General features: G+C 40.8%; 3 protein-coding genes across 4 annotated transcripts; 2 read left to right on the top strand and 1 right to left on the bottom strand.

The window, feature by feature from the left end:
• The first annotated feature begins 2924 nt into the window (after positions 1 to 2924).
• Positions 2925 to 4490, top strand: LOC122052785 (protein PHYTOCHROME KINASE SUBSTRATE 4-like). The gene has a single exon (XM_042614492.1). It carries the CDS (start codon positions 3010 to 3012, stop codon positions 4360 to 4362), a length of 1353 nt encoding a protein of 450 aa, XP_042470426.1. The 5' UTR covers positions 2925 to 3009; the 3' UTR covers positions 4363 to 4490.
• A 1138-nt stretch (positions 4491 to 5628) lies between these two features.
• Positions 5629 to 9796, top strand: LOC122052783 (protein NRT1/ PTR FAMILY 5.10-like). Its single transcript, XM_042614489.1, has 4 exons — positions 5629 to 5967; positions 6068 to 6285; positions 8314 to 8834; positions 8910 to 9796. The coding sequence occupies exons 1-4, from the start codon at positions 5847 to 5849 to the stop codon at positions 9667 to 9669; spliced, it is 1620 nt and encodes a 539-aa protein (XP_042470423.1). The 5' UTR covers positions 5629 to 5846; the 3' UTR covers positions 9670 to 9796.
• A 117-nt stretch (positions 9797 to 9913) lies between these two features.
• On the bottom strand, positions 9914 to 13023 carry LOC122052784 (beta-glucosidase 25-like). 2 transcript variants are annotated; one of them, XM_042614491.1, is made up of 13 exons: positions 12707 to 13021; positions 12564 to 12630; positions 12437 to 12495; positions 11967 to 12042; positions 11836 to 11907; positions 11672 to 11759; positions 11334 to 11589; positions 11131 to 11246; positions 10831 to 11054; positions 10712 to 10743; positions 10532 to 10634; positions 10366 to 10468; positions 9915 to 10232 (listed from the first exon to the last, which is right to left on the bottom strand). In XM_042614491.1, the coding sequence occupies exons 1-13, from the start codon at positions 12839 to 12841 to the stop codon at positions 10031 to 10033; spliced, it is 1533 nt and encodes a 510-aa protein (XP_042470425.1). In that variant the 5' UTR covers positions 12842 to 13021; the 3' UTR covers positions 9915 to 10030. The 2 variants fall into 2 exon arrangements, with proteins under 2 accessions (XP_042470424.1, XP_042470425.1); XM_042614490.1 differs by having other exon boundaries at positions 9914 to 10232; positions 10366 to 10634; positions 12707 to 13023.
• Between the last annotated feature and the right edge of the window lie 115 nt (positions 13024 to 13138).

The raw sequence follows: 13138 nt of genomic DNA, 5'->3' as shown, positions 1-13138 counted from the left end.
TCATTAACTCAGGGAAGCGTGCCAGCTTAGCTTCCACATGTTAAACCGCCTGCGGTCTTGGCTCATAGTGTTGTGGTTGATGACTCAGTTGGGGCCCCTTAGGTGGCAAAGTAGAGAGAACCACTCGGCGATTGGACACAATGGCGGGAGCATCAGGAGCCATCTCCTTCTTTCGAGCGGATTGAGTTTCTTCAACGTTGATGTATTTGATGGCTTGTCCGAGAAGATGATCAAAATCCTTCGAAGGTTTCTTAACGAGGGATCGGAAGAACTTGCCATCCATGAGGCCCTGGGAAAAATCACTCAGGGGGTGTTTGGTTGATGGGTTTGGGAATGAGGGAATGGAATGATAGTAAAAGATAGTGTTTGGATTGTGGGTTTGGAAATGACATTTTGGGAATGATTACTAGATTTATGGGAATCAACCAAACTCATATAACTTGATGGGTTTCATTTCCATTCCTATTCTCATTCCACCCTACTATCAAACTTATACCCATAGTCATTCCCATCATTTAACCAAATGCCCCCTCACTAAAATTTTAGGGATGGCTAAGGAGACATTCGTGACCACTTGGTTAAATTTTTTGATGTATGCCCTCAGTGAATCCTTGAGCCCTTGCTTGAGAGAAAAAAGGCTTAATGTCGTCCTATGATAACGATGGCTGTTGGCAAAGTGATGCAAAAAAACTTTGCGAAATTCTTTAAAATAGCATATGGACTCAGTCAGGAGATGGTTAAATCACCTTTGCGCCGAGTCGGATAGAGTCATGAGAAATACTCAGCACTTAACCCCATCAATGTACTGATGGAGAATAGTCGCGTTTTCAAATTTAAGTAAGTGGTCCCCCGGGTCAGTCACCCCTTTGTATTCTCCTATCGAGAGTGGTCGAAAATGAGTTGATAGTTTATCCTCCAAGATTTCATAGGAGAAGAGCATGCTCGTCCGCTCGAGGGAGCTACTGGTCATCGGTGCTTTGCCTTTATGATGGTCGCGGGTGGGCATATTTTTTGAAGACGAACCTTGAGGCCTACGCCTATCCGCTCGGCCCATGTCATCAAGGGTCGTGCGAGACAATGCCCAGTGATATGCAATTGACGATGGGGGTGCAGGCGGCAAGCTTATCGACTACAAAGGTACTTGAAGGAAGGCGGCTGGGGGAGGCTGGCTCGGCGAGAATCCGATTGAACCTTCCACTCGAGTACCGCGCTCGGCCTGATGGCCAATCGTTGACAAAGCTGTCTCATTCGACAGATGGCAATCAATGTGGTTGCTTGTTGTTGTTGTACCATTTTGGCCACTCAGATGGCTATCAGCAGTTCCAAATCTTCTTGAGACAGTGACATGGTGCTGATTCATCTAGTCTCACCATCTTCACGTCTCAGACGCAGGTGAAGTTCCCACAAACGGCTTTCCTTTCTTCGGTGCTAACTTTTTCTTTCCAAGGGATAGGGTTGGAATGTATAAGAACTTTTTTTTTTTAAGTATGGTCAGGAACAACTCCTAGGTCAATTAAGGATCAAATGTTGGAACCTCATGGGTATGGATAATGTAATGGAATTGTTAGATAAATTCATAGGCCTAGGTGGGATAGGAGAGTTGATAAAGGGAATAGAGATAATGATAGAGATCATACTGAGAAAGAGGAGAATTCTGTACAGGTACAACTCTTATTTGAATGAAGTGCAAAAAATGCGATCTTTTTTGTCTAATAGAACAAACACAAATAGGTGGAGATGGAACGTTGAACGTGTGGCTCTGGTGTGGATTAAATGAAGACTCATCGCTGTACCCAAGTAACTCCCAAGCGCTCTTGTGTCCAAGAAGAACGTTAGCGACTAAATCAGGGAAGGGGTCCCGGCTTTGGCCCTTCAACACTCAAGTCAGTGATCGATTTTTGAGAATGAATAGTAGAAAAAAATAGTATCGTTGGGTGTTTAAAATTATGTTTCATCGTAAATCTACGCATGTAACTGGAGGCCCCTTTTTATAGTGTTGTGTTGGGTTTATACATGGATTTCAAAGCATTTCTAAAGAAGGACGGGCCATATAGGGGCTCTGACACCTTTCCGAAAATAGACCCATAATCTCTGTGATTGATAGGCTGGAAGCTTCGAATGTCCATCTTACATATAAAATATTCTCTGTTATTCGTGGCACGAAACACCAAAAAAGAATATGAGGTTGTTGAGCCGCGGGACCCACAATAGGCTCACCCGACAAGCTGATTGAGTCTTTAATATAGTTCGACTGGCCATCACTCGCAAGAGCCACCCTATTGACTTTGGTGAATGCAGTCGGTGACTCGACCTTCGCTTGGGTAGATTAGGTATCCAATATCTAATCGGACCATCTGTCTAATTGGGCCATATGTCCAATCGACTGGAGCACTCGGTCGAGCTTATTAATACTTGGCTTTGTGCTTCCTCAATGCTTAGAAGTTTGGGTGGATCAAGTGTCCAGTATGTTTGATCGGGCGTTATGTTCGATCAGCTAGAGCACTCGGTTGAGCTAGTAAATACTTAGCTTTGCGCTTCCTCAATGCTTAGAAGTTTGAGGTCGAAGCTCGATCAAGTAGGTTGGCTCATAATACTGATCACCTCTTAACTTTGAATATTACATTAGTTGACCTCTTAAACTTTGAGTTACATTGTGATCCATCGTATCAAAATATTAAAAAATATATATAAATTAAATTAAATTAAAAATCATAAGTTAATTACTTTATTAATTAAAAATATAAATAAATTAAATCATTTATTAATTGAACCGAAGTTCAATTAATAAAGAAGTTCAATCATTTGAACTTGACTCGACGGTATCGCATATTATATCAGTTTATTCCATTTAATCAAGATTTAACAGGAGATCACATGACTCACATTCACCCATGGCGTGAGATGCGTTGTCCGTCGAAATTATCAGCTCTACTTAAACCTCTCACTGGCCTCCTCTCCTCTGTGCCTTAACTGTTTCTCCTTTTAGGTATTAACTTTGGGAGAGTGGTGATGGAGAGGTACTACGGAGTCGCTTCCAGCTTTACACGCGGCCCAACCACCGCGCAGTCCGCCTCTCTCCCAAAGCCGCACCTCGGAGCAGAATCCACTCTCGTCTCTTCCCGTTCCGCTGCCTCTGCTGCCCGCAGTGGCCGCTGCTTCGACGACACCGAAATCAGCATATTCGACGCCGAGCGCTACTTTAACGAAGGGCACGAACCCGTGAAGGCGACCGTATTTCTCAACGGGCCGGCAGAAAGGTGCGACCTTTACCCGAGGGACGACGGCCACGCTAAACTCGGCCGCACCACCTCGATCCACTCGACGCCGACCAGGGCCTCGTCGGAGACCAGCTGGAACAGCCAGTCCGGCCTCCTTGCCAACTCCGCCCGCGGGAATTCTCTCTTGAAGGATCCCTCCAAGTCGCCGTCCTCCTCCGGCCGCCGGCTCTTTCGCGGAAACTGCCCGTGTTCGGGGAAGAAGGCGGTTGATGTTGACGAGAAGTCCTCTGTCATCGCTAAAACTCCCATCTTTCGGGAAGCGGAAGTGGGTTTGAGTAGCATTCACGAGAGAGCCAGGACAGAAGAGATCAAGAGAGAGTTTGGCGTTGAGGAGATGAGAAAGGTGAAGATATCGCCTAGAATTTGTTCCCCGAATCCCAGTCTTTTAAGAACATTTCAGCCAGAAGTTGATCACCTCACCGTCAGCTCGGCCATCCCATTCGGGAATCCCGCCGGCTTCTCCTTCCCCGTCCTGAATCCCTCTTCGGTCAACTCCGCCCAAGAGCCTCCGCGGGAATCCCTAGAGATCTTCCGGCCAACTAAGGAGACGGCGGATTCCGCGAATGCCCCGTCAGATTTCCAACACCGCTCTGTCGTTTTCCCGTTCTCAGACGAGGTGGGCCGCAATAGCTTTACCTTTCCGGTGATTCCGAAGCTCCCGGTGGATGACGACGCGGCGAGCGACGCAAGCTCGGACCTTTTCGAGATCGAGAGCTTCTCCACCCAGGCGATGTATCGCCGGCGCGATTCTCACGAGCATGTCCGACGAGGCGTCGATCATGAGGCTACGCCGTCCATCGCGCCCAGCGAGTGCTACGCCCCGAGCGAGGTGAGCGTCCAATGGAGTGTCACCACCGCGGAGGGCTTCGACCGCGCGAGCTTGGCCAACTTCTCCAGCGCTGCCTCACACTGCGACGACCTCCGCATCGTCGAAGTGGAACGCCAGCGCTTCGCCGGCGGCGGCAGGAGGAGATGCAGCGGTCTCCTGAGCTGCCGGAGCGAGAAGGCGGTGAGCGTCGGCCCCAAGCCCGTCCGATCGGACTCGGTGCGTCCGACAACAAACCGAGCGATTTGGACTCGCTAAATCGAGCGCCAGGCCCCTTGTTTGGGCACTTCCCATGTTAAACACTGTGTTATTACTATTAATGGCTACATGAAATACAACGGTTGCTCCCAAAAATGGAATAAAATGACAGTAAAAGTTTTTCTTAATTGTTCTCTGGGTACAAAGTTCTTTCGTGGGATCGGATGGTCATCCAGACTTGACATTACTCCACCTATTAATTATTTTTTTAATTAATAAATAAATAAATCATGTGCTAGTTAGTGCCTTATATTAATTCTTATCCAAACATCATTAATTTTTCGTTAAATTAACGAGCAGGATAGAAAATTTTCTAAATATCCAAATATCAACTACTCTAATTTCAAAACGATTATTACAGTGTAATAATAGATTCGGATATAATTTTTTTATTGACTACTTGTATTATAAAAAAAAAAAACTCAATCTCATAGAGTGTGTCAAATTAATTTTTAAATAGAATATAATTAAATGAATTAGATAAATACATAGTATTTAATTTTATATCATTAACTCTATCCATTATTTCAACCAAAATAGATTAATAAATCTAAAGAATTTAAAATAATACAAAACTAAATCATATATATTTATTTAATTTTCCTAATTATATTATATTCTTAAATATCAATTTAACGCACTATATCATATTATCTAATACGAATTAAAAAAATTAATTATTAATCGATTACTACTTCTTTAACTTTAATCAAGTGTAATAATTGATTAAAATCTTTTTTAATAATTAAAAATTATATTTATATTTTAGAAATTACTATTCTCAACATATTGAGTCAAATTAATATTTGAAGTCATAGATATAATCAGAAGAACTAGTCGAACACATAGGAATTAATTTTATATTAATCTGAGCTCGTTTAATCCATCAGTCGATTTTGAATAAAATCGACTGATGAATCAAATATCCTCGAATTGATATGAAACTAATTAATATGTGTTCTTTTAGTTTTTATGAATATACTCATATTTTTAAACATTAATTTGACTCAATATATTAAAAATAATAATTTTTTAATATGAATATATTTAAAAAATTATATTTATGTCTCAGTATATTTTGTCAAATTCTAGTTGAACATATAGTACAAAATTAGTTAATAAACTAATTTTATTCAAAATTAATTTTGATTTTAAAAAATCAAGATTTTTATAGTCAGTAATTGACTGATTTTTTTATCATTTCGAAACAATGATTTGGTAATTTCTATACTTTAGGTAAAAAGCTGATTTTTCTTGGCGCCTGAGGTAGGCGAGCCGCTCCCGATTTACTGCTTGGCGGTCGATTGCAGGACTCTCTGATTTACCTCCACCTGGGGATTGAGGGGCTGTGTGAGGAGCGCCTGACGTTTTGCTATGCGGCGCCGGCGCTGTAGTGGTAGTTCACTGGAATAGGTGGGACGGCGACGCCATTGGTATTCTGCTCCACCGTCTCTTGTCCAGGTTCCAATATCGCCTGACGGGCGATGGCCACGGATCCGTTCCTCCGTTCCAATTCTGACCTAATCGAGGGTGTCGTTGACTACCGAGGACGTCCCGCCTCCAGATCGGCCTCCGGCCGCTGGACAGCCGCAAGCTTCATCATGGGTATCAAATCAAACCCTTCCTTCCTTGTTTCCTTCTCGTTCCTCCTCCTACCCAATCTCTGCCTTTCTGTTGATCCCGGGAGGTTGATCCTCGATTGCAGGGGTGGAGATCCCCGAACGGATGGCTTACTATGGGATCTCCGCCAACATAATCTCCTACCTCACCGGTCCTCTCCGAGTGTCGACGGCAGATGCCGCGGCGGCGATCAACGTGTGGAATGGTGTGGGGTCGCTGCTGCCAATCCTGGGCGGCCTTGTTGCCGATTGCTACCTGGGTCGCTTCCGGACCATCGTTATCTCTTCCTTCCTTTATTTACTGGTCAGTCTTCCTCTCTTTTTTATCTTCTCTTCTTCTACTTTTTTTTTTTTTCTTTATTAGTTGGAATGACGACTGTTTTGGGAACAAAAAGCTAGTGATAAACTTCGATTCTCCCAAAATTTTGGTAGCAGAAAAAGGGATCAAATTTGATCAGACTGTGTCATTGTAACCATTCTGTTTGTAATAAATTAACGCCCAAGGCCACATGCATCCCAACTAGAACATAAATTTAGCTGTGTACTTCTCTTCATTGGAAAAAAGGATTCGTTTAAGTGGATGTCTTGTAGCAAATTCCGTATGAAAGAAACTAGTGATACTGTTCAGGAATTGTGGAATTATATTTACCGGTTATCGGGAAGAATGAGTTAAAATGGCTTTAACGAAACATAGAAGTTGTATTTTCACAAGATGTCAAGTTCCAATATCTTGAATCAGTTGATAGACCATTGGCCATCCTACTACGTAGCAAATTGTTGCTGGCTTTGAACTGATACAAACAGTGAACAATACATAGCTCCCTTGCTATTTATCTGGCAAAATCAACTTTTTTTATGGAATTTCGAGGATTATCCTTGCTTTTCATAGTAGGAAGTATAAAATACTCAAATCAAATTACCATCTTTGTGGCCAAACATGGAATGTTCCTCTTTTAAAAAAGGGTAAGAGTTGTCACTTGTGTGATGTTTAGGACCATTAGAGAGTTAAGTATAGATGATGAGAAGTGCAATAATATTCAATTCTTAATTTATTTTCTACACAAGGGTATGAGCTAGTGCTTATGTTATGTAAAGACCATTAGAGAGTTTAGGAAAGATCATGAAAAGTGAGACATTCAATTCTCGAGTTATTTTCTTGCCATAGGTGTGCTTGCAAATAGTTTTCATTTGGCCACAACTCTTATCATTGTATTTCTTTAAAATAACAACGCATGGCTACTAGGCACATAAGTTGAGCAGCTATTCTTAATTTCCTTGAAATTTAAGTGTTAACTTTAATCTGTACTCAATTTCATTGTTAGTGAAAGTGGGCTGAGCATTAATAAGGCAGTGTCCTTGGTCACTTTGCATTTCCGTGACTAATGTATTGTTTATCGAAGTGCACATCTGAGTTTAATTTTCCACTAAGGATCAACTCCTTATTCAGTTTTTAGGATTGAAATTTGGTGTGCTTAAAATTGCATGGTATTTATTACTCAAGTCATACCGATTAACACATAAGGGTATTTATACTTGATATGTACCAGCAAAAGAACTTGTCCAGCATGAGCTATATTTAGGTTTTAATTTGAATATGCAACCTAGTCTACTTCTAATATCCCATATGTATATTTAATCCCCAAGAGAAATTTTTTGATAAGATCATGCACTGGTGAAGAATTGGACCTTAAAGAATTCAATTTTAACCCGCCGTGTATGTTTTATTGTTTGACGTGAATGTATAAAAAGAGGAATTACTTTTGGGATCAGATGTGCCTCTGGAACCACTGGATGGGGGTTGGAGATAGCTCTAGCACAGTTTGCTAGATTCTGTTGTCTTATATTAAACACTTGTATATCCAGATTTGATACCTCTAGCATATGGAATTGCTCCACCACAAGCTCAAATGTTGAAGTTTTTGTCTTCCATGGATAGAGAAAGATGAGCAATTTAGCATGTTTCAGTATAAAAAGAGAATTTAAGTCTAACATAATATGAAAATGCATTAGAACAATGGAAAATCCATTGCCCATGTTGCATAAATTTTTTTCTTTCTAAAACCTCCCTAAACTCCTTTCACAACACCAGTGAAGAAAATATGAAAAATCCAAGGTAAAAAAAAATAACAGAAGCTGAAAATTTCAGCTGCTCCACCTCAAAGAACACCCTAATTTGCATTATTTGTATAGTTGAATGTATTGAAGTGCTAACATGCAGACAACCTAATTTGTACAACTAGTAAAACTTTTTGGTGTTCTTTTGCTCTAATGAATCTGTTCCTTAATAAAACTGCATCTAGTTTCTTTATTCTTCTGACGGAGGAAACCACAGGGCTTAGGCATGCTGACGTTATCATCTGTTTTGCCAAGCTTCTACTCGTTAAAATATGAAGGTGCAAGTATTGCAGATCAAACCACTTGCCCACCTTCCATTGGCCTGGTCTTGCTATATATTTCCTTGTATCTGGTGTCAATTGCTCAAGCAGGATTCAAGCCCTGCGTGCAAGCATTTGGAGCTGATCAGTTTGACCATGGCGATCCCAGGGAACTCATCTCCAGGGGAATATTCTTCAACTGGTGGTACTTTGGAACGTGCATGGGCATTGTGGTCGCCATTGCATTCTCAAGCTATGTCCAGGACAATATTGGTTGGGGTCTTGGGTTCGGAATCCCATGTATGGTGATGTTATCATCTCTTTTGATGCTCTTGCTTGGAACTAGGACTTACCGCTTCTACCTTTCCCAAGAGGGCCCAATGGCTTGTGTCTGCAATAGATTTCTTGCCCCAGCAAGAAAATTGTTACAAAACCTTAGAATTATAGCTGAAGAAGATATAGGACTGCACCAATCTGAGTAAGAGTACACTGTTATCTGTTTGTAAAACTTGAAATTTTCTATATTCTGTTCTTATTCTGAAGTCGTGTGCAGGACTGGAGATGTAGAAGCTACAAGGTTGCTTCAATTATTCCCTATATGGTCAATGTGCTTGATGTATACGGTTGTTTATGCTCAGTCAGCAACCTTGTTCACAAAGCAAGGAAGGACATTAGATACACGAATCAGCGATAAACTTCATGTGCCACCGGCAGCTCTGCAATGTTTCATAGCTGCTTCCATAGTTCTGTGTATTCCGATCTATGATCGAGTTCTTGTGCCAATGGCCAGGAAGTTGACAAAACTTCCTTCCGGCATCACAATGCTTCAAAGAATTGGCACAGGAATGGTAATCTCCATAGTCTCTATGTCGGTTGCAGCTTTGGTGGAGAAGAGGAGGCTCAGGATTGCTGAAGAATTTGACCTCTTGGATAAGCCTGAAGCCACAATTCCAATGAGCTTATGGTGGTTGCTTCCTCAGTACATATTGATGGGGATTTCTGAAGTTTTCACCTTAATTGGCATGCAGGAATTCTTCTATGACCAGGTACATGATGGATTGAGGAGTTTTGGGCTCGCCCTTTACTGTGGAATCTTCGGCATAGGTAGCTTTGTCAGCGGATTTATGATAACTGTAATTGACAAAACAACAAGAAGAGGTGGGGAGAGTTGGTTTGCCAACAATTTGAACCATGCTCGCCTGGATTACTTCTATTGGCTTCTTGCTGGACTCAGTGCATTTCAATTTGTTCTCTATCTCTATTTCGCAAGAGATTATGTGTACAAGAAAAACCAAGATACTCCAACCATATGAGTATATTTCCACAATGTGTTTCAGGACTTGTATGATATTACTGAGAACAAAATTACAGGTTTTTCTAAATATTTAATTTCTCCAAACTTATGGGAATTGGTTGAATCCATAAATTTCATTTCTCCAAGCATGTGGAAGTTGGTTGAATCGATTAAAATGTTGATAAATGTTTGAAATATGTTAATTCTATTACTCCTATAGAAAATTTATAGGAGACAATATATGGAAAGAATATTGAAATGTCAACAGTCTTCTACACAAATGTTTCGAGATATGATTCATTCTCACATTTTCGCTAAGATTAGCTTGTGTACTGAAACAATATATATGATACAGGAATGATGAAGTTATTGAACTTATATTATTGGATTTGGTTCTGTACAGGGACATCTTCCTTTTTCAGTGCATGTTTGAACCACTTAGCAGAAGCTTTTTCTATCCGAGTTAGATTGTTCTTGAAATCAACATAATAGAGGCCCAATCTAACTGTGTAGCCAGAGTTCCACTCCCAATTATCTAGTAACGACCACACGAAGTAGCCTTGTACATTGCAACCATCCTCCCTGCAGAGTTTATCCATGTTAATTGTCAAGAAGATGGAACAAAACCATGATTGGGATGACTTTTGTGCAAGAACATATGTTCTCATAATCTCTTTGTTGTTCTCTCAAACGAACCAGTTGAAAAGAAATTTACCGTATTGCAGCTTGTAGATAAGAGAGGTAATCAGAATGAAACTGTATCCTCTTATAGTCATTCAGTGCTTTGTCCAGACTAGTGAAATTAGGATCATCCATGCCTGCAAAGTTGAATTGATTTTGTAATATTTGTTGAACTAAATTAAGTATCAGATTGGTGTTACCATTTTCTGTGATGATAACCAGTGGATTATCATAGTTATCCTTGATATAATTCATTAACTTGCGGATGCCCCACGGCACAATGTGCAGCCATCCTGATGCAGCCTAAAAGGACGACACAAATCACGTAAATCTGAACATCATTCCACAAAGTCACTAGAAAAACAAGTGCTGAAGCTCACATTTTCACCAATCTTCTTTCCATGTCGTGAAGCTGTGAAAAACCACGAGCAAGATTAACATGTTGTATCATCGAAGTTAAAACAAGTACAGCTACTTTCAGTGCTTGATTTTGTCATACATGTCTTGATCACGCCGGCATCCGATGAAGCATCATCCAGTATCAGCTTCCTGATTCTTGTTCGATCGTTCCGGGCATACAGTGTGGTGTAGTGGTTTATGCCTATGAAATCCAGGGAACCAGCCAACGATCTGGACATCTCACTTGTAAATCTTGGCAGTCTGCTTCCTACGAGCTCCTTCATGGAGTGGGGATAATCCCCAAAGATGAGAGGGTCCAAGAACCTGTTTCAGAACGCATATTTACCCATATCAAAGTTGCTTAGACTTTTTCATACAAACTACTCATCAGCAGATTTACCATCCCAGTTCGAAATCAATTGCTCTTTGAGCAGCGTCTCTGTCTTCTTGAGCCTCTGATATAGGTTCATACCACTTGGAATCAAGAGAGATTCCAACAGAACCGTTTTGTATCTCCTACAGGTTAGAGAATTCCTAATGATGCTCTCTACATTTCGTTATTCATGAATGAAAATTTGTGAGCGAGCAAGAACGATGGACTACCTTGAATTGGTACTCGTAAGTATGAAAAGCAGCAGCATGAGATAGGAGGATGTTGTGAGCGACAATGTATGGTTCAGTTGATGATTTGCCTCTGCGACATAGCATGTGAGATAGAATAGAGCACCTTCCGGGAGCTTGCATACCTGTGTCGTATCCTTGAATTGCGAATCCATGAGGCTCGTTGAAGGTGATCCAGTGCTTCACTCTGTCCCCAAAAGCCTTGAAACAAGTATGGGCGTAATGCTCAAAATCTTTTCTGCAGTAGTTGGTCGTTACTTTATTCACAATCTTCTCTCAAATTTAGATGTGAACTCATGGACATCAGGTAGTATCCTTACACTATCTCTAAGCTTAACCATCCATTGTACCTATCCTCTAGAGCCTGTGGAAGATCCCAGTGATAGAGCGTAACGTATGGTTGTATTCCTGGAACATAAAATGAACAACAAAAAATTCCTCAGCTCTCAATATATTTGATTTGTCATGGTCACTTAAAATTGACCTTTGTCTAGCAGAGCATCTAAAAGATTGTTGTAATAGCTTATTCCTTCTTGATTAGGTTCTCCAGTTCCATCTGCGAACAGCGAAGCCTGTTATTTTGTACGAGTAGAAAATATTTCAAGAGCTGCATACTTGGGAATATCCGTGACCATGAAATTGAGAATCTGTAGGCATCCATGCCTATGTCCTTCATCAACTCTACATCAATCTATAGACAGAGTAGAAGATGAATGTTAGCATGCATTATGAAAAAAAAATTTCTTCTTCTTCTATTTTACCTCAAAGAATGGCAATCTTTATCAACTAGTCTAGTTCTAGTTCCATTAAGAGACTGGCAATAAGAGTTTGCTTAGACTATCAAACAAGCAAGAGTGGAACTATCATTGATGTCAAGCAAAGTCACGCAACCTCTTTCTGAACTTCTCTTAAAATATATTACTAATGATCGATGCCGGACCTTCATTTCTTGCAAAAATGAAACTGTCTCAAATTCTGTGTTGTCAGCATCATAACGTTTTCATTTTAATTTCATCAAGGCATTTTCAGAATATCAAACATCTGCAGATGATTGCTTATTGATGGCAATGGTATTATGACTTGACCTTGTATCGATGGTATTGGTCGACTGCTTCATCTGCATTACTGAAGTCTAAAATCCTCCCTGCTGATTATTCTAAAGTTTAGATACATATTAAATAGATGCAAAATAGGCATATAAACAAACCATACCAGGTTTTCTTGCAAACGTCTCCCATATACTCGGTCCCCTACCTTCCTCTGTAACAGCTCCTTCAAACTAGGATCGATTGGAAACGCCATTAACTTCTCCTGAGAAAACTTGCAGAAATGACTACGAGAAATGTTCCTCATACCTGCAAAGCTGAAGAAGCTGTTCCGAAGGTGAAATCTTCAGGGAAGTCATATCGACTTAAAGCCTCAGTAGATAAGCCAACGATCATATATAGTACTGTTACTGTAAGCAATGCCTTAGCAAGCATTTGTGACATGGGAACATAAGCTTACAAGAGTGCAGCAAGAGATGTAATTGTTGGCGTTGCTGGAGGATAAGGATTCATATATGTATGCAAATGGAGCAATGAGATCCTGTTGGATAGTTGATGAAGCAAAGCAAGATTGGGTGCAAGGATAAGTCTCAATATCATCAAGAGGGGCATTACCAATCAAGTCTCCTAAGCATATTGAGACGGGGGATGATAGGAAATGATGTGAAATTAAAGATTTAAAGGCATGTTTTTGTTGCGTTCGTTTTGCTGGATAAAGCAATGACGAGAGGACGCAACCTC

The sequence above is a fragment of the Zingiber officinale genome, chromosome 3A (genome assembly GCF_018446385.1).
Source record: "Zingiber officinale cultivar Zhangliang chromosome 3A, Zo_v1.1, whole genome shotgun sequence".
Classification (NCBI taxonomy): Eukaryota; Viridiplantae; Streptophyta; class Magnoliopsida; order Zingiberales; family Zingiberaceae; genus Zingiber; species Zingiber officinale.
Note: the sequence above shows the minus strand (reverse complement) of the source record. Positions and strands in the feature narration are given on the sequence as shown.